The sequence below is a fragment of the Aquarana catesbeiana genome, linkage group LG02, assembly GCF_042186555.1.
Source record: "Aquarana catesbeiana isolate 2022-GZ linkage group LG02, ASM4218655v1, whole genome shotgun sequence".
In the NCBI taxonomy this organism is placed as follows: Eukaryota; Metazoa; Chordata; class Amphibia; order Anura; family Ranidae; genus Aquarana; species Aquarana catesbeiana.
The window spans coordinates 379,764,001-379,789,568 of record NC_133325.1 but is presented as its reverse complement, the minus strand read 5'-3'; the positions used below and the strand labels follow the sequence as shown (position 1 = coordinate 379,789,568).

General features: G+C 46.7%; 1 protein-coding gene across 1 annotated transcript in view; it reads right to left on the bottom strand.

Annotated features, from left to right (window-relative positions):
* Positions 1-25,568, bottom strand: part of LOC141128072 (multidrug and toxin extrusion protein 2-like) — a 540,585-nt gene that overhangs the window by 210,783 nt on the left and 304,234 nt on the right. The window contains exon 10 of the mRNA XM_073615139.1: positions 5,652-5,719. Within this exon, the coding sequence (XP_073471240.1) occupies positions 5,652-5,719 (68 nt within the window). The remainder of the gene's footprint in view (positions 1-5,651; positions 5,720-25,568) is intronic.

The following is a 25,568-nucleotide window of genomic DNA, read 5'->3' as shown; positions in this document are numbered from 1 at the left end:
TATGTATGATTAAACCATGCATGTTTTGATGTAAGCGTCTGATCACGCACCTTCCATCCACCTTCTACCATACAGTGTATAATAAAGTTGAAAGACTTTAATTCTGGGTCTCCATAAGACATATAGTTCTGGGACTCTATGTGTGTAGGGTATAGCTAGCTGGAAACTCCACAGAAGTTGTCTCTGATATAATAAAGGCAACATAGCTCCTCCATGTGCCATCGTATAAGTACACATAGCAAGCAACCGTAGATCTTTCATCAAGGATCCTTCATAGATATATGCCTTTGTAGTACTATATACTGTACATTTGCAGTTGCATATTGTAGCACACCCCATAGGGACTACTGATGAACCTGGATCCCTCATTCCTGCACAGCGAGGCACACTGAATTTTCACAGGCACTCCAGAGTCAGATAACAGTTCTTGACTTTGTTTTTTTTATTTATTGAGGGTTAATAACTTGGATAGGGATGGGAGGTTATGGGGTGACCATTTGACTTCAGCAAAACTTTGGCAACAACTTCTTGGACATCTTCCTATGTAGAGTCACCTCAACTTTCCTCCTGCATGCACTTGTTAGCTGGCTCCAGCTGAATCACTGTTAAATGATCTGACAGGCTCTCAGTCAGATCTATCAATGACCCTTTACAGGCAGAAACTCCTGGCCAGTGGCGGTGCGTCCATAAGGGCGAACAGGCGCCACCCCCTCTCTCCAGCCACCCCCTCTATCACCAATAGATAGTTTTATGCATTGCATGAATCTATCCATGGCTGCCGCTGCCACCCCCTATTTGGGCGCCTGAATTTCAGCGCTGGTGTTTTCTTTTAAGCACCTGATTAGAGCCATAGGCTCTAATAGGCGTCAAAAAAGGTAAACATGCTTGGCGCTCGCAGTTCACCTAGCTGTGTTAGAAAAGCGAATGAACATTTGCTTTTCTAACACTGAACCACCTCTCCGCCAATCAGGTGCTCAGGTCTGTTACCCGTCACCTGATTGGCTGAAACGACAGGTGCTGGAGAGGACGGGAGGAGAAGGGAGAAGACATCAAGAACATGGAGGAGCGACACCGCTCGCCACCCGCCGCTGTCACCCGCTGCCCCACCGAGACAGCGGGTGGGGGGGCACAGTGGCAGTATTCGACGGGCACAGTGGGAGCATTTGATGGGCACAGTGGGAGTATTTGATGGCACAGTGGCATCATTTGACGGTCACAGTGGCAGCATTTGATGGGCAAAGTGGGAGCGTTTGATGGCACAGTGGCAGCGTTTGATGGCACAGTGGCAGCATTTGATGGGCACAGTGGCAGCATTTGATGGGCACAGTGGGAGCATTTGATGGGCACAGTGGCAGTTTTGATAGCACAGTGGCAGCGTTTGATGGGCACATTGGCAGCGTTTTATGGCACAATGGCAGCATTTGATGGGCACAGTGGCTGCATTTGATGGGCACAGTGGCAGCGTTTGCCACAGTGGCAGCGTTTGATGGGCACAGTGGCAGCATTTGATGGGCACAGTGGCTGCAATTGATGGGCACAGTGGCTGCAATTGATGGGCACAGTAGCTGCGTTTGATGGGCACAGTAGCTGCGTTTGATGGGCACAGTGGCTGCGTTTGATGGGCACAGTGGCTGCATTTGATGGCACAGTGGCTGCGTTTGATGGCACAGTGAGGCTGCAATTGATGGGGGTTTTTTTTCAGAATTTTTCAGTTTGTTTGCGCCCCCCAAAAAATTTTGAGCACCAGCCGCCACTGCTCCTGGCCCCTTGTTGTGTTGCAAAATGTCAGTGAAACAGCTTGCATTTCTCCTTCTGTGGCTACTGCTCCCAGCATCACCTCTTCAGACATTGCTAACCCACCTGGCTGCAGCTGCCCCTTTTTCATTAGCCCTCCAGGCTAACTTCACACACCAGTTCTCCAGACTGAATCTTCACCAGCCTACCCTGCTGATTCTCACCAGCCCACCTGGCTGACTCTTCAGGAGATCTCCTGGGGAAGGATTAAGACTTAAGCTCACAGCTGTCATCAGGGAGACCTGGCTACATGTGGCAGTCTTCCCCCATGTTAGTCCCCAGCAGTGCTGATCTACTCATGCTTTCCTCTCCCCCTGCCTGCCCACTACTGGGGATTGCCCAAGGCCTCCTAAATATTCCAGGCAGCTCCTCCTATCCTCCTGCCCACTAGCTCTAGAACATTCTCCAATGTCCCAGAAACAGGGGGAGGCACCAGAGGAGTTGTCAGGATGTCATTCAGCCCTGAGTCACTAAACTCTGATCCAGATTCCACAGCTCAGGCTTAGCCCTGAGCTAAACTAAACTTACCTACTCTAACACAACCTACACTATTTCTAGCACCCACTAGAGTGCTACAATATCATAGAGACATCAGCTAGTTACCCACATGCAAACAAAGAAGCAATGCTTAGCCATTCTCTTATATATTCAGTAACTTTCAGTAAGGGTATAGGTAGGTGGAAACTACAGAAAGTATTTCTGATATCATAAAGGCAACATAACTCCTCAATATGCCATCTTATAAGTATGTGCTTCACAACAGGCAACTGTTAATTTTTTTTATCAAGAATCCTTTGTAAACATTAGTCATTTTAGCATAATATGCATTCATGGAGACATCAGCTGATTACCCACACATAAACAGTAAAGGCAATACTTATCCTCCTTAGGTACCTCCAGTAGGTTGCAGAACCTTATGAAATGCCTTTTTATCATGGTGTTTGCCAAATCCAGTCTGGTTGGTAGAAAGATGGGAGTTCCTTGGGGCTCTGGGAGTGCAATGGATCGGATAGAAGACCTGGCAGTTTTGCTGGACATATCGGCTGCCTCAGAGGCACTGTAATCATTACAGTGCCCCTTTACAGTTCAGTCCCCTTTTTATCACAGTGCCCCTTTACAGTGCAGTCCCCTTTACATCACAGCCCCCCTTTACATTACAGTGCCCCCTTTACAGAGCAGTCCCCTTTACATCATAGTGCCCCTTTACAGAGCAGTCCATGTTACCTTACTGTAAAGGTGTACTGTGATGTAAAGAGGACTGCACTGTAATGTAAGCGGGGCTGTGATGTGAAGGGGAACTGAGGATACTGTGGGACTGCTTTATACAGGGAACTGTGATATAAAGGGGGACAGTGGACACTGATATAAAGGGGGGGACTGTGCTGTAAAGAGGACAGACTCTGTGAATATCCCATCCCCGACTCATCCACCACATCCACCCCCCCAGGCCCCCCCGCTTGGCGGTCCCTGGGAAAAATGGCTGCCGTGAAAACCAGTCCCTGGTGCCAAAAAGGTTGGGAACTGCTGCTTTAACAGACCAAGCTGTCCAGATAAAGTAGCAGTCATAGATGTGCGACTAACTATTTACCACTGACAGGGGTGCTTACAATGGTCAGCTTTTATTCACTTAAGGAAAACATTTTTTTTTAAATGTAATTTTTTACTGTAATTGCTTATAACGTGTTCAGCTTCTATTTGTTAGTCAATTCTATCTAAATCTGCTAGTCTAACACTACCTTGATATTAACAAGGCTAAGGATAAATCCAAGGAAAGGTCCAAGCTTACTCACCAACCAGCCTGCTGACAACCGAATCAACCTACCTACTGGTATCTCTGGTCCTATCACTAGCTTACGAGTGACTCCACAATGGAAGCACATGCATTCTGATGGATAGGTGAAGGGCAGGTGGACTGAAGGGAGCCATCCCTTCTTAAAGGTACAGGGGCACACTGAACATCCAGCAAATCGCACAATGGCTGCAAAGGTGCGTTGCCTGACCAATATAACAGTAATACAAAAAAGGTGTCCACTACCCCTACCTATAACTGGCCATTGCAGAAAGTAGCATTGGAAGGCAACGTATAATATAAACAAGGCCAAGGATAAATCCAAGGAAAGGTCCCAGCTTACTCACCGACCAGCCCGCTGACAACCGAATCAACCTATCTAACAGTGTACGTTAAAACAGGGTTTTAGTCTGCACACATTTGCAAATACATGTGTAAGCCATAGAGCCTCACCACGGCACCCTGGTATCTGTGGTCCTATCAGTAGCTTAGTGACTCCACAATGAAAGCCCATGCATTCTGATGGATAGGTGTGATAGCATGCGATTCCATTGTGCAGTCACTCATAAGCTAGTGAAAGGACCACAGATACCAGGGTGCTGTGGCGAGGCTCTGTAGCTTACGCATGTATTTGCAAATATGTGCAGACTAAACCCCTGTTTTAACGCATACTTAGATAGGTTGATTCGGTTGTCAGCGGGCTGGTCGGTGAGTAAGCTTGGATCTTTCCTTGGATTTATTCTTGGCCTTGTTTATATCATATGTTGCCTTACAATGCTAGTTGCTGCAGTGACCAGTTATAGGTGGGGGTACTGGACATCTTTTTTGTAACACTAACCTTTCCCCAGACTGACGATGCTGCTGTACAAAGGTGTCTGCTTTATTACTTAATCCAAAATGCAGAAGAACTAAGAAAGGAAGTGTGTTACTGGCAGGATCACCAAGTAAAATAAAGAGAAACAAGCCTAAAAGAGAAAACTAACGTAGCCACCATGTAAGGGGGCAATGATTGGGCAGTTGTTGGCACCAAATTTCACAAGTTCCCACCCTGCTTTTTCTTGGATAGAAAACTACCCATCTGTTGCTGATGGTACCGTCCACCATATTGATCATATTCCTGGCCAGAGGCCTTCTCTCGAAAATCCCTGGCTGTACTAGTTAAGAATAAAGGAATGTCCACACATCAACTGTTTTCTGCACTTTATTGTACCTGCACAAAGATTTCTGTGACATCTGATATCACTTTTGACACACTGGGGGTTATTTACGAAAGGCAAATCCACTTTGCACTGCAAGTGCACTTGAAAATGCACTGAAAGTGCACTTGGAAGTGCAGTTGCTCTAAATCTAAGGGGTTGATCTGAAATGAGGGGAAGCTCTGCTGATTTTATCATCCAATCATGTGGATGCTAACATACTGTTTTTTATCTTTCTTGCATGTCTCCCTCGGATCTACAGCGACTTTACTTCCAAGTGCACTTTCAGTGCACTTGCAGTGCAAAGTGGATTTTCCTTTAGTAAATAACCTCCAATATTAGAATTATTTTGTGGGGAACACCATACACGCCATAGACATTCTGTAGTTGTCATTTCTGTGCTGAACGCAAGCACAAATCCTAGAATTCATCTTCCCATTTAGCCTCCTCTCCTTGGGAGCACCACAGACAGATTTGGGACCACTTCCCTGTGTATATCTATGCCAGATGGCATATATGGCCCAAGCTTTACCCACTGCTCACAAATGCTGTTCCACCTTGCTTGGTACTTCAACCGTTCAAATGGCCCTTTAGATCAGCTATGTAGGGGACTACATCTTAAGAGTCACGGGATGTTTGACTCCCATGTCCCGACTACTTAATTTCCACCCACAGCTGGTATTTATATGGGCACCATTTTATCATACTATACTGGGAACAAAGCCATCTAGCGGCAGGCAAGCTAACTGGGCCTACGAACAACCACATCTAAGGATTGGTAAGTTGCAATATATTACTTTTTGTTTTTTTTGTCTAATACTTCTTCACATTGGCTAATAAGTGTTAGAATGCATAAATAGTGACCATCATACCAATAAAGCAATTGTTGACAACTCCATTATAACGGCATGTCCTCCCAGCTCCACAACACTAATAAGCCCTAAAGAAAAAAAAAAACAGTCAGTAGTTGTTTAGCTGTCCATACATGTTTTTGTTCAGTTACTTAACCAAAAATAACCATGTGATTCAGGGTGCGCTCACACTGGGACTGGTACCCCCTTCATGACTGTGCTACTTTAACTGGCAATTGCACAGTTATGCAACACTGTACATAAATTACGTTTTTATAAAAAAAAAATTCACACAAATAAAGCTTTCTTTTTGTGGTATTTGATCACCACTGGGTTTTTTATTTTTGCAAAATACTCTAAAAAAGACTATTTTTTTTATTGCTATAAAAAATATCCAATTAAAAAATTTTACAAAATCAAATTTCATCATGATCTTAGGCCAAAGTTTATTCTGCTACATGTCTTTGGTAAAACAATCCCAATTAGTTTATATTATTTGGTTTGCATTTAGTATAGATGCTGGAGATTTTTTTTTTCTTATATTAGTATTGGCGGTGATCAGCAACTTATAGTGGGACTGTGATAGTATGGTGGTAAATCTGACACTATCTTACACTGGTTGGGGGGTACACTGACATCAATAGTGACACTGATCAGTGCTAATACTATACACTGTAATAATGACACTGGCTGGGAAGAGGTTAACATCTAGGAGTGATAAAGGGGTTAAATGTGTGCCTAAGAATGTTTACTTTGTGTATTATATGCTGCTTTTACTAAGCGATCTTGCTATTTTTTTCCTACTAATAAAACACAGCAACATCACCTGGCAGTATTCAGAGCTCCATGTTGTTTACAATACAGAGCTCCCTTCCTTGAATGACAGAGCTGATCGGTGGGTGCCGGTAATCAATCATTGGCCGTACCCACTGATTGGCTTGTGCTGTAAAAATCACAGCACAGCTGGGACGGTGGGTGTGTGTGCCGACCTCCTCTACCCGGAAGCCCTGATCATGTATCAGATACAGGTACGTGATCCAGCACAGAGCGGCCACCTTGCAGCAGTATATCTGCATGGGGCGGTCGGAAAATGGTTAAACAACTGATCCCAGACACACTTAAATCATCAGTATGCGATGGTTTATGTTTATGATGTGTGAAGGAAATCTTCCTGCCATAACACGCTGTTTAGGTAGAGATCTGGTCCTACTTTCTGTGCAGTTCAGCAGTCCAAAAAGAGATGCCCTGCCATAGCTCACTCTGTATGCACCAAAAAAGTTCTGTGGCTCTTTTCTGTGCAGTGCAGAAGCTGAGAATTAATGCTCTAACACAGCAAAATGGAGTTAGGGCTGGTTCCCACTGGAACACAGGTTTCCAGCACCCCATTCTGGTTTGAACTTGCCATTAAAGTAGAACTATAGGCATAACTTTATTTTTCCTTTTGGATAGAGCAAGGGAGGGTTATAACCTCTGTTAGATTTTTTTTCGCCATCTGTGTCCTATTTCGGCCAAACAGGAAGTGGGAGGAAATCCCTGCTAATTAGGGGAATTCCTTGATTCCAGATCACCAGAACTAGTGTCCCCATTGGAAGATTTCCCCTCTATTATTTTTCTGGGGATAACCCAAAATTGGGGGTTTTCTTTTGCTTTCACTTTCAATGATAAAGGTAAACAGGACAAATATAGAGGTTGAATCTCCTTAACAGGGGCACAGACAGCAATAGAAACTGACATGTGTTCTAATCTCTCTCCACTCTATCCAAAACTAAAAAAAAAGTTTTACCTTTAGTTATACTTTTAATGTTTTTCATATTTTGCTTATGGCTTTGGAATTGTTTTGGTATTACAACCTTAATAATAAGCAGACAACACATAGAGTAACAGTTAAAATATTTTTTATTCCAAATATACCTGTTTTCACACGTGCAATATATAAAACATTCGAGCTTAACTGTGTGCAAACACTACTAGTAAAACAATGCAGCCTGGAAAAGTATGACGTCTCACATGACAATCATTTCACATCTTAGGTATGTTTATTATAATAAAACCCTATTTTTGGAATATGTCTGTAATGTAAGTACAATTGTTAGGCTAACAAAAGTGAGACTAAGCACCCTAAAAATACCAATCTTGTTGTTCTATCTGTTTGTCATTTTTGATCTAAGAAGAATAAAGAGAAGCCCGGAGTGGGAAGCAGGCTCAAGGGAGGGCTGACGTGACAGAGTAGCCGTAAGAAACCAGCAAGGATAGCGGTTAATTAGTGGGAGTACACAAGATAGAAGAAAGGGGGGTGGCAGGTTAGTGTTCCCGGAGGGGGTAGGAGGAGCCAAGGTCCTGGGCTCAGTCTCTTGCCACCGGAGGAAGAAGCAGTTGCGTGTCTCCTTCTCCTCTTCAGCATGGCAAGCATGGAGGATTTTCTACTTCAATTACAGGCTGCAGCTGCTTCCCACGGCCCAGCATGGCTCCACAGGCAGATCACCGCGATTGAGGTGGAAACAGTGGTGGCAAGTACATCTGGGGTAAGGCGCGCTCGGAGGTCCTGGCCTCGGAGCGTTTTTCTGCCCCCTCCTCCCCCCGAGCTCAGCGCCATTTTGGGAGCCCATGCATGGTGGACCCATCGGGCTCACCGGCTCCGCCCTCCACTCCAACGGCTGGTGCTAACACCTGGAGGAATCCCCGGCTCGCGGCGGGAGACAGAAGCGTGCAGCCGGCTCTCCTAACGTGGCCCCTAATAGGGAGTTGGCTCAGTGTGGGAGAGGCCGCTATGCGGGGACCGGTCAGTCGGTACGAGCGACCGGCATCCCCCTGTCTAATCTCCAAGATGGTCGGCCCCTCAGATCAGGGGGTGGAGCCAGTCGGGTACCCCCCTCATCCAACATGGTGGCAGTCCCCGCTGGAAGCACGGGAGCGAGGCGCAGCACAGGGGCCAGGACCAGCACTTCCAGACCCGTGGCTGTGGCCTCATCGGTGGCGATCCCGGCAGCAGTGAGCCAGCAGGATGCATCTTTTCCCCGGTCAGAGGGGGAGTTGTCGAGCTCCGACGATGAACGGCCGGTTCGGGCAGCAGCGGTGGAGGCCGGGCGTGCGTGAGTCAAATGTTAACACTATCTCTCTCTTACAGGTTGTTTTGGGTAGTTTGTTAGGTTTGGGGACAGGTGGCGGCAGGGGGCAGGATGCATCCCCTCCCCCGCCAGTATTGCTGAGCGCACCCCCTCCTCAGGCGGCAGCCCAAGGGGCAGCAGCGTCAGGAGCCAGGTTTGATTTACAAAATCTCCTGTCGGGTTTGCGCTCGCTGGTCCAACGTTTTGATGTGGGTTCAGTTGGCTCTTCTCCTGTGCCGGGTTGGGTGCCCAGCCTGGCAGGGACGGCCCCGACCAAGGACAAGGGGGGTTCGTCTACTGTGGGGGGAGAAGGGGCAGGGCTTCAGGAAGGATCGGGGGTCGTGGACAAACCTGAGGCGAATAAGGAATCTGGTAAGGCAGTTGACACTGTACGTTTGTTGGACGCGGCAAAATGTGAAGTGTATGTTTGCTTTGAAGGTCCTTTGGGCGCCTATCTCAAGCCAGAAGTGTGGGAAAAAATCTGGAAAGGTGAATAGGTGGAGATTTTCTCCTTGCTGCTGCTTGAGAAATTTAATTTGGACAGGGTGAAGTTGGACGAGTTCAAGAAAGAGGAGAGAGAAAAGTGTAGGTATCGCCTTATTCCCCGATCCTTTGCCAATTGGCTCCAGGCATTTGCTATATTAGTGAGTGTGATTGGTGAGAAGCAGCCCGGCTGCTCGGCACTTTTTTGCTGCCTGGATGCAATTGGCGAAGCTCAACGGGTTTATGGGGGGAAGGCTTGGCTCCGATATGACGAACAATTTCGTCAGAGGAAAGTGGTTCGCCCATCATTACGATGGGACCCTAAGGACATTAGCCTGTGGATAAAGCTGTTGTCTGCAGCACAACAGCTGCCCCTCCTTTATTTCCAGGCAGGGTCGGAGGTGCGGATGCCCCAGGACAGCCGACCCCAAAAGTTAAAGGGGTGTGTTGGCAATTTAATGAAGGGGCTTGTAGGTTTAGAAACGGTTGCCGTTTCAAGCATGAATGCTCCGGCTGTGGGGGTGGTCACATGCTGTCCCGCTGTTTCAAAAGAAGTAAGGGTAGGCCTGGAGATTCTTCAGGAAAGAAGGAGGACCCCGGTGATGGTGGGAAGGATGCATCCCTTTCTAAATAGATATCCAGATCGGGCAGCTGCCTGGTTGCTGGAGTTGGTTTTTTGGTTGTTTTTTCCGAAGGATTTCGTATTCCGTGTTCGTTGCAAAATATTCCTCCTGTAGCCAGGAATTTATGGTCGGCTTTTGAACACCCTGGGGTTGTATCCGAGAAGCTAGCTAAAGAAGTGGCATTGGGTCGTATGTGCGGCCCTTTCCCATCCCTCCCTAGGGCGGACCTGGTGGTTTCGCCCCTTGGGGGTGGTACCCAAGAAGGAACCGGGAAAATTTAGATTGATTCACCATTTGTCCTTTCCAAGGGAGGGGGGTCTGTCAACGATGCCATTGATCTGGACGCATGTTCGGTATCATATACATCATTTGATACGGCGGTGAGTTGGGTTCGGCGATACGGCCGGGGGGCCGTCATGGCAAAGACGGATGTTGAGGCGGCTTTTCGATTACTTCCGGTTCACCCTGATAGTTTTTACCTTCTGGGATGTCAATGGAGGGAGGAATATTATGTCGATCGGTGCTTGCCTATGGGCTGTTCTGTCTCATGCTCACTGTTTGAGACGTTCAGTTCATTCGTGGAATGGGTGGTACGTGACGTGTTGGGAATTAATTCAATCATACACTATCTCGACGATTTTCTGTGTTTTGGCCCCCCTTCGTCCAAGGTGTGCGGGAATTTGCTGGCTACACTTCATGCGGTGATTGCGCGAGATTTCGAAAGGGATACGAACTAAGGGCAGAAATTACATCTGCATCGGCTTCAGCAAACAGAACGATTCCCAGAAGATACAGAAAAACCTAACTCATAAAAAGTACTTATAATGCTCGTTTTGAACTAATTTTGATATCTGTTGCTTGGCAAGGAAAAAAAACATTTAATTATTAGAAAAAAAGAAATATTTTGCAGGGTTTACTTCCTCTTTAAGCATCATGGGAAATGTGGTGTCAAAACATCTGGAGTGCCAAGGTTCGCCATCACTGCTCTATGGTTTTCTGGGTCACTGGGGAAGCTAGCCCATTGAATGCTGCCGCCCATGTAACTCTAGCAGCCATCGTGGGTCAGGTGAGCTGGTAGAGTAGGGACAGGTACCCTGCCTGGTAGGGACAGAACTAGCAGCAGGGAAATGTTCCGGACAAGGTGGGAAAGCATAGGGCAACTTCTCCCTACATCCACCCGCTTGGATTCTCAGATTCTGCTCTCAATGTCGGTTTGGCTAAATCCTGCTCTCTACATGCTGTTGGTGCAGTAAGTGTTCCCGGCTGGGCTCCTTTCCTTGGAGGCAGTTGATAGGATACTGTATGTCCCTTGCAGCGGGGGTGGAAGGAGGATTGAGTTCTAGCATGGCTCCACTAGGATCAGTCTTATGCCCCGTACACAAGGTCGGACTTTGTTCGGACATTCCGACAACAAAATCCTAGAATTTTTTCCGATGGATGTTGGCTCAAACTTGTTTTGTCTACACACGGTCGCACAAAGTTGTCGGAATTTCCGATCGCCAACCACGCGGTCACGTACACCACGTACGACGAGACTAGAAAAGGCTGGTTCAGAACCAAGCGCGGCACCCTTTGAGCTCCTTTTGCTAATCTCGTGTTAGTAAAAGTTTGGTGAGAGACGATTTGCGCTTTTTCAGACTCGTGGCTTTCAGATCGTTTTCTGCCGTTCAGTTTGTGCTTGTGGGTTTGTATCTGCTCTTCCGTGCGTGCAAGCAAGTTCCGTGTGACTTTAATTAGTCATTGTATTCTTGTTCGTTCGTTACTGTTTTTCAGGTCGCTTTCACAGGCCTTGCTGTTCTTCAGTGCGTTCTGTTACTTCGTTCTGAGCAGCCGACCATTTTCTAGCCATGTTGCGTATGCGTACTCCTCGTAGAGTTCGTGCCGTGCGGGGGCTTGGTGTTGGGGTCCTGACCTTGACACAAGTCCAGTCCATGAACAGGGTGGGGAGGAGTTCATGGACCAAGAATTGGTTGCTTCAGCGTGACCAGTTCTCTCATATGCCTTTGCTCCGTGAGATCCGTGAGAATAATCCTGATGATTTCAGGAACTTTCTCAGGATGACGGACCCCGTGTTTCACCGTCTGTTGGCTTCGCTGACCCCTTATATTAGCAGGCAGGATACCTGCATGAGGCAAGCCATCACTCCGGAGCAGAGGTTGGTCGCTACCCTGCGGTATTTGGCGACAGGGAGAAGTCTGCAGGACTTAAAGTTCTCGACAGGCATCTCCCCCAGGCTCTGGGAATTATTATCCCAGAGACCTGTTCTGCCATCATTCAGGTCCTACAGAAGGAGTATATGAAGGTAAGATTTTTATCCTTTAATATCACATTTTATTGTATTGAATGTTTGCTAATATATTGTATTTCTTTCCTCATTCCCTAATTACCATGATTGTAATATGCTGTGAATGTCCCCTTTGTTCTCATGCATGCTGGTTTTTTATGTAATTATTATTTTAGGTCCTTCATACATATTTGCCCTTCAATAACCTCCCCAGCATGGTGTCTCCTGGCCCTATATTCACCTCATGTAGTCACTTAACAATGTATTTTTTCTGCTCCATAGTAGTGTTTTACCCCAAACACCCCCTAAAATGTTTAGAAATGTTATTTTTGCTTTAACTTCAGGCAGAGTGGCAGAGGCTTTTTTTTTGGTGGTGTCCCCAAATAATTTTTAGTAACTCTCCCTCCCCCAACTGCTAAGTCAGCTGATCCCAATTCTCTATCTTCAATCATTTATTTGCTGACTTTGCCAAACCCATACACACTATACCCACCTCTTTTGTGGTCAGATGTATGGATGAATTACCCAAAACATGTAGTGCAAGGGCCTGCCTGTATACTTTCAAATGGTACTGTTTAAAGATTTTGTATCCCATTATTATCTTGATAGGTAATAGCAGAATGTCCAAATATCCTCAAATGTGTACAATGTGTATTTATATCTTTGTATTATTACACTTCTTACCTGTCCAGTGGGCTGCCAATAGTGTAACTAAGGAAGGGCTGTTCCAAGTAATACCCATTATTTAGCCATTCATCTCTCAATGAAGTGAAGAGGGTTACCTGTCCAAGATCCCCCCCCTATAATGTTAGAAATGGCCCATGAGAGGGGGGGGAGGGGGAATATGATAGGTGTACCTTATACTTTGGCGTTGTTAAATTCCCCTTAATAAATGCTATCTGGAGGTTGACCCATAATGTTTGTGCCTAATCTGCTTGCCATGTTTCTGAGCCAAAATAGTAAATGTTTTATTTTTTCCCCTCAACAGTTTCCTTCCACACCACAGGAATGGCAGACTGTGGCCTCCCACTTTGCCCAGCGGTGGGACTTTCCGAACTGCGGAGGGGCAATTGATGGGAAACACGTCCACATCGTCCCACCACCCAACTCGGGGTCGTACTATTTCAAATATAAGGGGTTCAATAGTATAGTGATGTTGGCGGTGGCGTCGGCTAATTACGACTTCCTGTATGTGGACATGGGGAAGAATGGCTGGATGTCCGATGGTGGAGTCATCGCCCAGACGGAGTTCTACAGGCGTCTCCAGAATGGCAGCTTGGACTTGCCAGCTCCAGAGGACAATGTGGAAGGACTCCCATTTGTGTTCGTTGCTGATGAAGCGTTTGCGCTGGGGGACCACCTGATGCGGCCATTCCCGATGAGGACCCTCACCCCGGAACAGAGGGTTTTTAATTACCGGCTGGCCAGAGCCTGAAGAGTGGTGGAGAACACATTTGGAATCCTGGCCAGCCGGTTCTGCCTATTTATGACACCCATCCATATGGCGGAGTATAAACTGAACCATATTATACTGGCATGCTGTATTTTCCATAACTTTTTAAGGAAACATTCGGCCAACTATGCTGGCTCAGTTGGGCCTGAGGCCGGAATGATACATGAAACCACACTGACGGCGCTTGAAAGCGGCCGTCCTGGCTTGCCCTCCCTGAGTGCCCGTGATGTACGGTTACGCTACCTGGAGTTCTTTGCGGGTAGGGGGGCTATCAATATGCCAGCAAATCTGTGAAGCCTTTTTATAATAAAACAAAAAAAGAAATTCTTTGTGGACATTTACTGCTTGTGTTTGTTTTAGCTGACCCTGACAGAAATGTGTTGAGTCCAGAAAATGTCGTGATTGTGTAACCTTATTATACAAAGCACTGTTGGCTGTTATTTACTAAAATGCAAAAACACATTTCACTACAAGTGCAGTTGCAACTGCACTGCAACTGCACTTGTAGTGCCAAGAGGATTTGCCCTTAGTAAATAACCCCCATTTTCTCTGAAAACACCAATGACATCACCCCAAAAGTGTTGTAGCGTTGACACAATAATCCACACATTCTTGCGAAAAAAACTTTTTTATACCTGCACAATCACATGTGCATTTACCAAAGGTTTTTCAAACAAACCAACATGTTTGTTGTATAACAATTTTTGGGGTTGCATTATCAAAAATCGAAATGTCCATTTTAGATAAAACAGGCATGTGTAAAACCAACAAGAAAGACACAAATCTTGAACTTACAAAGTTCACATTTGGTAGAACTTGAAGGCAATATCAGACATGAGTATTTAGGAACTGTGTTTGAGATTGCGTTCAGATGGGGTGAAGTCACCCCAGGAAAAGCCAAATTTGGAAGATGCACACCAATTTAACAATGTCAACATGTGTGACCTGCCATCCGGGATCAAGGGACGTGTTTTGGGGGAGCAAGCCCTTCATCGCCGCTACTTTATTATTGAGGAAGGGGTTGCACCCCCAAAACGCGTCCATTGATCTCCCGTGATGGCAGATAGCACATGTTGGCACACTGAGTGCATCCTCCAAATTTGGCTTTCTGAAAAATCACAAAAAGATTTAGCACATTGTAGCACACAAAAGAAGAAAGTGATTTGGAGGGGTTTTAAACTCGACCCAAAACATCAATGATGTTTTTATTTTTTGGAATAACATCATTGATGTTTTTCTTGATGATTTCCAATTGTAAATTACACCCCATGATCTCCCCGATCAGGATCTGGGCACTTTCGGATGTGAAAGGATCTGGATCCACAACATCACGATCACCTAAAAAGAGAGGAACCCCAAAATAAATTAGGTCTCAAAAATATGCCGCCATCCATCTCTTACCTGAGCCTGTGGTCGCAGACACTCACCTGTTGTGGTGACTAGTTCTACCACGTCTTCTTCCTCCTGCTCAGATTGTGTTGGGGGGATTTCACCTTCTTCCGGGGGGGGGGGGGCTCTGGTCTCCTCGGATGAGAGGTGTCCTCCGAGTCTTTTCTCCCCTATGTCAAAAAAAAATGGAATAATTAGCACACAGATATTTGATGGCAGAACTAGAAATAGGAAACATTGCTTGGAAGTGAGGTACAATTGTCAATTTTAGCAGAGTTCCAAAATGTAGCATTTTCAGTGTCCTTTGTCAAGCTGCAATACTTTACCTGTTTGGTACAAGATTCACAGATGTAGCCCCCCCCCCCATAGTATACACTGGAGCACCTGTGTGGGTCCCCTAATAAAAATGGTGTTCTGGGGTCCCACACTAGTGCTCCAGTGTCCAGATGTGAAAACAGCTGCTGAGTGTCCTCTCCTTACACAGAATCTAGTTTGCATTTCGTTCTAGTAACAAAGCCATCTACACAACCCAATTCTTTTAAGACAAGTATAGGGCGTAAAAATGGTGGCCAAATGCATATGGCCTAAACAATAGTATTTTAGAGTCCGAAAGAAAAATGTTTGATACGAACGAATATTGTGCCCATGAACATGAAAGTTGCCATTTTAAACTGTACAACAGTTCATAAAAGCACATGGAGCAGCACGAACGTAATAAACATAAAGAATAGGAACACAGCACAACTACTTACTTTTTTGCAGCACTCTCCGGATCTTTCTGTACTGCTCATGTTCTCGTAATTTGAGGTCCGACCACCGTTTCCTGAGCTGATCATTTGATCGTCGTACCCCGAAATTCCGGTGCAGACTCCTGACCACTTTCGCCATGATCTTGGCCTTTCTGACATTGGGGTTGGGGTAAGGCCCATACTTTCCGTCATAGTCGGCCCTCTTCAGGATGTCCACCATCTCCAACATCTCCCCAAAGGACATATTTGAGTCCTTAAATCTCCTTCTGGATCGGGACGTGTCCGGATCCGGCCTTTCCTCCTCCTTCTTGTCGTTGCTACAATTAGCATGATCCTGCGGTGTCTCCGCCATGTGCTCTTCCCCCACTGCACCGAACGAAAAGGGGCGGGGAATAGAATAGAAAGAACGTCAGGGGCGGGCGGAGTTACACGCATGCGCAGTGTGTATAAAGCGTAACACGCATGCGTCTTACGTACAATCTGTGAGCGGAGGAAGGAGCATCGGAGGCGACGATCGTGATAACGAAGGTAGGATCTAAACTTGGGCCTATACTGCTTCGAAATGGAAGCCTATATTGTAACAAGATTAGGGGAGTTTGGCCTGACATTAGGGTTTGTCTTGTGTTGTGTCTTGCAGAGAAAATGGATGGGTTCAACGACCACAATTTCCTCCCCCTGTTCATTGACAAATACAGGGAGCTGCCCTGTCTGTGGCAAGTGAGACACCCCCACTCTAACCATAAACAAAAGAGGCAGGCAGCACTGGAGAAACTGCTGGAGTTGGTGACGCTGGTGGTCCCCACAGCAACCATCCCTTATTTAAAAGCCAAAATTGGCGGCCTGAGGAGCACGTATCTTAGGGAGCGCAAGAAGGTCACAGATTCCCAGAGATCCGGAGCTGCAGCAGATGACGTTTATGTCCCCAGGCTGTGGTACTATGAGAGACTGCGATTTCTGTCAGACCACACTGAAGTCAGGGAATCCCTCTCCACTCTTCCTTCCACTCTTCCTTCCACGCTTCCTTCCACCCCAGCTGAGGCTTCCGATGTCCAACCTGGGCCTTCCAGCCAGGAAGAAATGGAGGAGCCCAGCTGGAGTCAGGTATAGCATTCTTCTTCAGATTTCTGGTCAATAAATAAATGATGTTTACTAGATGTTATTATTGATCACTAATTGCTGATTGAAAAAAGTGTTTTACATATCAATAGACAGTAGTGGTCAAAAATAATTGGGACAAGAATGAAAAATGCTGGGCTCAGAATGCTAGTATGTTATATTTGTTAACATTCAATTTGCAACAGTCAGGAGGTGAAAATTGTGTGTGATTGATGAATAAAATACTAAAACTATGTCCCTTTTTCATACACAGGAAGACCTCAGCCAGGAGGAGGCTGTGGAATGTGGCAGTCAGGAGGAGGCGGTGATTAGTGGCAGCCAGGAGGAGGCGGGGCTAAGTGTCAGCCAGGAGAAGCCTGGGACAAGTCGCAGCCTGACTGAATCTCAGGTTCCTCCCCTCCGCCTTCCATATAAAAGAGCCAGGAAGACGACTCCGAGTCCCGTGCAGGATTCTGCGTTCAGGCTGATTCAGGAGGCTTCAGCGTCCCTACGAGCCTTACCCACTCCTGAAGAGGCCTTTGCCTGCATGGCTGCCACCAAACTGCAGGGCATGCAGGAGGGTCAACGCAAGCTCTGTGAGGACCTTCTGTATAAAGTCCTACGTAAGGGGGTGAGTGGGGAACTAACACCCAAGACCGACGTGGTTGAGTTGGACCATCCTCCTCCTCCTCCTGCTGCCACAACTCCACCACCACAGCCACCGCGTGGAAGGAAGCGTGGAAAGAAGACCTGAGAGTGATTGCCCTGGGTTCAGTCTGGTCTGACAGAAGATGCAGTCTCTCGTATGACCACAGCCTGGGGACACAGATGTCATCTGCTGCTTTCCGGATCTCTGGGACTTCTGGACCAGACTGCCCTCCCTTAGATAAGGACTCCTCAGGCCACCAATTTTGCTTTGAAATAGTTGATGTCTGCCCTGGGGGTCCAAGGCTTCACCCACTTCTGCAGTTTCTCCAGCGTTGCTCCCTCTTTGTTTAGTTGTGAGCCCTTAATAAAAATTTTTTAAGGAAAGTATACTCTCCTATGTGTGTTTTCATCCAAAAAGGACAGTTTGTTGGTGACGATTCAGGTACATTTCTAACATAAAATGTGAAATTAACAAGGGACAACAACACCAAACAATCTCCTACAGATTAAATAGAACAACATATCAATGGTGTTGTGGGAACTTGACACAAAAAACACACACAAACATTTTCGGGAGTACAAATCAAGATCCCCCCCAAAAAAAACACCCTTCAAAAAAATACAAACACAAAAAAAGAATCTACATTAAAACCAATAAAAAAAAAAAAAAAAATGTTGTCAGATGTGAGAAATCAAAATATATTGAGGGAATCCCGATAAATAGTAACGAAATAAGTTTGTGAGAAGTGTGTGTGAATATGAGCAGCAAAACTACTATATTCTTGTCACATTATAAAGAAGAAGAGATTGCGCTGTATTAAACCATTTTTAACATTGCAGCGTGACGAAAGTGCTGTATCCATTGCGAACGCTAAGTTTACCAGAACGAGCTGTTCCGTGCCGGAATTTCTTCTGAGCATGCGTGGCACTTTGTGCGTCGGAACAGGCCACACACGGTCGGAATTGACGCGATCGGATTTTGTTGTCGGAAAATTTTATCTCCTGCTCTCCAACTTTGTGTGTCGGAAAATCCGATGGAAAATGTCCGATGGAGCCCACACACGGTCGGAATTTCCGACAACATGCTCCGATCGGACATTTTCCATCGGAAAATCCGACCGTTTGTACGGGGCATTAGCCCTTATGCCGAAGTTCAATGGCTCTAACATTATGTTAGAGCGTTACGTTCTATTTAACACAGTTTATTTCAGTGCGTTACGTGCCGTTTAATGCAGTATATTTCTGTGAGTTAGTGCACATTTAACGCAGTATATTTCAGTGTGTTACTGCAAGTTTAACGCTGTTTATTTCAGTGAGTTACCATCCGTTTAATGCAGTATAGTCCAGTGCGTTACTGCACGTTTGATGCAGTATACTTCAGTGCGTCAGTGCAGTTTTACTGAAGTATATTATAGTATGTCAGTGGAGTGTGTCTGTGTAGTGACTACTCAAGTTAAAGTGCACCAGACACTACTTTCTATTAATTAATGTGCATCCACGTACATATTCCCACATCTTTTTACATTTTGGTAATAAGCACTACCCCATCATGTCTTGGAGGGCAACAAGGAGAGGCAGACATTCCCTTGGCACTGTGAGGGGGCCAGCAGTGTATGTATACACAGGCAAAGGAAGGTGGATGTGGTCAGTCCTCAGGCAGGGCATCATTTCCTCTGTTTAGTGATGTTGCCTGTGCTATCCAGCCACAGTATGCAGAGGAGGTGGTGGACTGGCTTACTAAACCATCCTCATCCTCTGTCACCCAAGCAGAGACTAGTGCGCAGTCTACTGCAGCTGCCAGAGTGGCTAAACCTGCCTCCTTATCCACAGCTATTCCTGCCATAGCCCCAGCATCAGGCATGAAGGAGTCCGTTGAGTTATTTGATCACAGTGTCAGCCACTTTCTCCTTGACGATGCACAGCCATTACTTGATTCAGATGTTGGTTCTGAGGCTGAGGAAGGCAGGAACATGAGCCTACAGAAAGGGGAGAACACTGGTACACAAATTGGCAGTCATGTTCCCCCAGGCGCAGCGTATTGCCAAGTTGTCTCCAGTGGTAATGAGGATGGAGGAGATGATGATTATGATGGAGGTCACTGACATGACTTGGGTGCCAGATAGAGCAGAGGAGGAAAGTGAGGGTGAGGCACAACCCCAATGAAGCAGTCATCAAGGAAGAGTAGAGAGCAGCCACCCTATTCCATCCCATTGTGGAGCTGTTATCTCCCGTCCCACTTCTCACAGCTCAGCTGTCTGGGCCTTTTTTGCACATGTGCAGCTGATTGCACTGCTGCAATTTGCAAACTTTGTCTCAAGCACATCAAGCATGGCAAAAACACCAGCCATTTGGGTACCACATGCTTGACAACACATTTACCACCCACCACTCAGCCCATTGGAAAGATCACCGGAAAGCCACACAAATAGGGGGCGCAAATCTGTTCCTCCTCCTTACTCAGTCTGCCCCCACTATACTTCATGACCTCTCAGAAGCTTCCACTGACAAGGATGATGGTATAGAGGAGGGTGTCCCAGGTCCTTGCAGCACATCTGCCAGCAGCACACCACCAGCTGTAGACTATAGCCGGCAAATTTCTCTGCCCCATCTGCTACAGCGAAAAAAAAATACAGTCACTGCCACCCACATCCCCAGGGTCTAAATGCAAGCTTGTCAAAGCTGCTGGCTCTACAATGTCTGCCTTTCCATCTGGTGTATTCTGCCCCCTTCAGTGAATTTGAAGAATATGCTATACCACAATGGCAGATTTCCAGTTGCTATTTCTTTTCATGTAAGGCCATTCCAGCTCTGTATCATCACGTGGCTTCATTGGGCAAGGCAGTCAGCTGCAAAGTACATGTTACTGCTCACACGTGATCCAGCAAGCATGGTCAGGGACAATATATTTCCTTCACAGCACATTGGGTAACTCTGCTTGCAACTTGGAAGGATGCAGGACAGGCTCAGTGCTGCCGCTTGTTGTGCCCCCACTTCTCCATGCAGCTAGTGGTGATGATGCAAGATTTGTCAGCTCTACCCCATCCTCCTCCTCCCCCTCCTCCCCCTCCTCTGAATTGTCCTATGAACCACAAGTACCCCCTAAGAGTTCAAGGGGCTATTCAAGGAGGCTATTCAAGGCTATTCAAGGAGTCAGGCTAAAAGGTGCCATGCAGTGCTAATGCTGGTGTGTCAGGAACCACACCAGAGCAGAGATTCTTGCAGCTCTGCAGGGGCAGGCCCAAAGGTGGTTCACGCCACGCCAGCTGGAGCCAGGAATTGTGGTGTGCAATAACAAACCTCATGTCCACCCTTAGACAGGGTAAGTTGACACATGTGCCATTCCTAGCACATGTCCTCAATTTGGTGGTGCAGGGTTTTCTAAATAGGTACCCAGGTTTGGAAGATCTGCTAAAGTAGGCCAGAAGAGTCTTTAGCCATTTCAGGCGGTCATACACAGCCAGTGCTCAGTTGGCTGAAATTCAGCAGGAATTCCACCTGCCTATAAACCACATGATTTGTGACATGCCCACGAGGTGGAACTCGACTTTGGCAATGCTGCAGTGGCTGCACATGCAGCAGAGGGCCGTCAATGAGTACCTGTGTGAGTATGGCGGCACAACGACAGGCTCCGGCCAGCTCGGCTTTTTTCCCCATGCCAATGGCTGCTCATAAAGGATGCATGCACTGTACTGCCACCATTTGAAGAGGCCACAAGGATGGTGAGCCATAACAATGCATGCATCAGTGACATAATCCCTGTTGTGTTCCTGCTGGAGCAGACTCTGTGTGGCATTATGAACAAGGCACTCGAGGCAGAGCAGCAGGAGGAAGAGGAGGACTTTCTTTGCTCTCAAGGCCCACTTTATGCAGACACCACAGAACACACAAGAGGAGAGGGAGGAGAAGGAGGAGGATTCTGGCAGTTTTGGAGGCATTGAAGCAGAGGAAGACATATGTCAAACAGGAAAAGATAGTTTTCCATTCCCAGAACCCTTGGGAGTAGTACCTGGCTGGGAGGAGGCAGTTCCAGATACTATAATCCTTAGTGACCCTGAGGAGTCTGCTTTTCATGCCTCCGCAAATCTGCAGTGCATGGACTCCCTCATGCTTCAAAGCCTGCAAAAGGACCCAAGAATACGTGGCGTAAAGGAGAAGGATCACTATTGGTTGGCAACCCTCCTTGACCACCATTATAAGAGGAAGGTCTCAGAACTCATTCCGTCCCCACAGAGAGTGCAGAAGATGAAATCTCTTGAGGATACCTTAAATAGGAGTTTATCTAACGCTTTTCCCAAATCTGGTAGGTTACAGTGTCATGGAAAACATAGTTTTGAGGCTTCTGTTGGTCAGGAGAAGAGCGGTGGAGAAAGCGGCCTCCTAAGTGATGCATTTCACAATTTTTTTAGTCCTTGCCGCCCAGGGCTGTCAGCTTCCACATCCCATCGGCAGCACCTGCATCACATGGTGGACAATTATCTAGGGGCAAAAACAGAGGTGGGAGCTTTCCAGTCGATGATCCACTGGCTTACTGGGTCATAAGAATAGACCACTGGCCAAAACCTGTCCAGTATGCAATTGAGCTGCTGGGCTGCCCTGCTTCCAGCGTGCTTTCTGAACAGACATTCAGTGCTGCTGGAGGTTTTGTTTTAGATGATATAACGAAGTCTGTCCACAGATTCCATGGATTGTCTGACATTTATCAAAATTAATCAGTCATGGATTACCAGCAGCTATGAAGCCTCTGATGCCGATGTCGCTGATTAAGTGTTTTTGGGATGTGGAATATCTGCTGCCTAGCGTTGTGGGTGTTGATTTCATCTGGAAGAATGTTTTTGGTGTAGGTTTCATGGGCACAATTAACACCCAAAGTGTCAGGGCTGGGCTCAGCCCTTCCTTCTCAGAGCTCTGTCGGCTAATTGCCAGCTCCTATCTCTCCACATTTACAAAGCTGTTGATATCCTGCTCATCAGTCCTACCTACTTAAGCCGTCCAGTCCAGAGAATCTCTGCCTTCGACTTGGCCAACATCACAGAGCCTGCGTTCCTGTTTAAAGACTTGCTTTACTGACATCCCTTCTGGCTCCAGATACTGCTTGCTGTTCCACTACTGTACATTGATCCCTGACTTCTGGCTTGGCTCACTATCCTTTCCAGTTACAGAACTTTGGCTATGTTTTGACTACGTTTGTTCTTATTACTTTTATTATTAAACAAGTGTGATTTAACTGTACTTCTGTCTCGGTCTGATTTCATGGTTTCTAACAGTAGGCCAAGGCCATGAATTCAGAAGATGCAGTCAATCCACTTGTTGGTAATATTTTTTCCAGATTGGATGAACTGGATCACCGCATGGATCAGTTTGCCATGGTGTTAGAAATGCTCCTGAGTCGCACGGCTCACCTGGAATCTCCCACTGTAGCCTCCCCGGTACAACCTATGTTGCAGGCTGCCCCTGTTGCTGCTCCAGTTCCTGTGCAGGCACCCGCCTCGTAGTACCTCTATAAGAGATATGTCTGGTTCCGCTCCAGTTCCCCAACAATTTGGGGGCGATCCAGTCCAATGCAGAGGGTTTCTCAACCAGGTTGAGATATACTTTGAGATGCTGCCCCAGGCATTTCGCACGGACAGAAGCAAAGTAGGTTTTGTGATATCTTTGCTTTCTGAGAGAGCCTTGGCCTGGGCAAACCCTCTATGGGAGACACAAAAACCTGTTGTCTTGAGCTACCCTGAGTTTGTGGCTTCGTTTAAAAGGGTATTTGACGTTCCTTTACGCTCTTCTACTGCTGCCAAGTGCCTCATGTCCATCAAACAGAGTAAGAGAACTGTTGACGACTACACCATTGAATTCCGGCAGCAGGGGTTGCGTGGAACAATGAGGTCCTCGTGGCTGCTTTTTCTCATGGTCTCTCGGATACCATCAAGGAATAGATAGCAGCCCGAGATATACCCACTGAGCTGGAGAAGTTGATCACGTTTATCATCTCATTGACTCCAGACTCAGAGAAAGACTCTCTTTTAAGGAGCGCTTGCGGAAGCCTCCTGTACGTTTGTCTCCAAACTTTGCAGTCCCACCCATGCCTCCCTCAACTCCCATGCCTCCTGGTACCGAGTCGGTCAGTGAAGGTGAACCCATGTACTTGGGTTTCATGCGTCTCTCTGCGGATAAGAGAACCTTTAGGAGGAGGGAGAGATTGTGCCTTTATTGTGGCCAGGCAGGTCACTTTTGGAAGTCTTGTCCTACCCGTCCAGGGAACGCTCGAATCTTGAGGTCCTGTCACGGACAGACCTTAGGTGGCGTTGTTTCATCCCCAGTTATCCAGAAGGATAAGCCCCTGGTTTCGGTCACCCTTTCTTGAGTCGTCCGTCGAGATACAGGCTCTAAACGACTCTGGGTCTGCAGGCCTGTTCATTAATGCTGCCTTTGTATTGAAGCACTCGATTCCGCTGCAGCTGCATGACACTCCACTTGCCATTCAGGCTCTTGATGGGAGACCTCTACAGCCTGCCCATGTTACTCATGAGACTGTTCCATTGTCTGTGGCCGTAGGGGCTCTTCCCCATGAGATAATCCAATTCCAAGTTATTTCCCCACTTAAGTTTCCGCTGGTTATTAGTTATCCTTGGTTACAGAGGCACAACCCCTCTTTTGATTGGCTTTGTGCTGAGGTTCTGTCCGGGTCACCACAATGAAGTGAGACATGCTTCCAGAAGGTAGCCAAGGTCCTGTGTACCTCTTCACTCTCCTCCCTGCCGGAGGAGTATCATGATTTTAGCAATGTCTTTGACAAAGGTCAAGCCAGTAGTTTGCCTCCACACTGGCTGTATGGTTATGCAATTGACCTTTAACCTAGTGCCATACCCCCTCGTGGCTGTGTTTACCCTTTGTCTGGCTTGGAGGATAAGGCCATGGAGGAGTATGTTGATGATGCACTTTCTTGAGGTTTCATCCGCAAATCATCGTCTGGTGCTGATTTCTTCTTTGTGAAGAAGAAGAGTGGTGAACTGAGACCTTTTATTGATTATAGGGGTCTCAATCGTTTCACGATTAAGAATGCCTATCCGCTTTGTTAATTACAGAGTTATCTGACCGCCTCAAGGCAGCAATGGTTTTCACAAAGCTTGATTTCAGAGGGGCGTACAATCTTGTGAGTATTAAGGAGGGCAACAAGTGGAAAACTGCATTTAATACAAGAACAGGCCATTATGAGTACCTTGTAATGCCTTTTGGCCTTTGTAACACCCCAGCAGTTTTCCAGGAATTTATTAACGATGTCCTCCGAGATTTGTTACAGTTATGTGTGGTGGTTTATCTCCATGATATCCTCATATTTTCCAAGTACCTGGAGAGCCACCACACAGTTATCTGTCGTGTGCTTCGGAAACTAAGAGAGAACAATCTCTATTGTAAACTGGAGAAGTGCGAGTTCCATCGTGAACAGGTTAAATTCCTGGGTTATGTCATTTTCACTGCAGGCTTTTGGATGGACCCAAAGAAACTTTCGGCAGTCCTACAGTGGCCCCCACCCCTGGGTTTACGTTCTCTGCAGCGTTTCCTGAGCTTTGCCAACTATTATCGGAAGTTTATTCGTAACTTCTCGTCTCTGGTCAAGCCCCTGACCGATATGACCAGAAAGGACAGTAACCCACACAGTTGGTCTCCAGAGTCCGTTAAGGCCTTTGAGAGTCTTAAGGTTGCCTTTGTTTCTGCTCCTGTGTTGGCACATCCTGATCCTACATTACCCTTTATCCTTGAGGTTAATGCTTCTGAGACTGGTGTTGGCGCCCTTCTGTCTCAATGTCCTACCTCTGAGAGCGCTATGCATCCTTGTGGCTACTTTTCCAAGAAATTGTCACCTGCAGAGTGCAATTACGAGATTGGTGACAGAGAGCTGTTAGTGATCATTTTAGCCATGAAAGAATGGAGACATCTCCTCGACGGTACCACTGTGTTGGTTCTCATTCTTACTGACCATAAGAATCTCACATTCTTGTCTGAGGCTAAACGCCTCTCTCCGAGAAGGGCGCGATGGGCTCTATTCTTCTCAAGTTTCAATTACATTGTCTCATTCTTACCCGGTACTAAGAATGTAAGGGCTGACGCTTTGTCACAA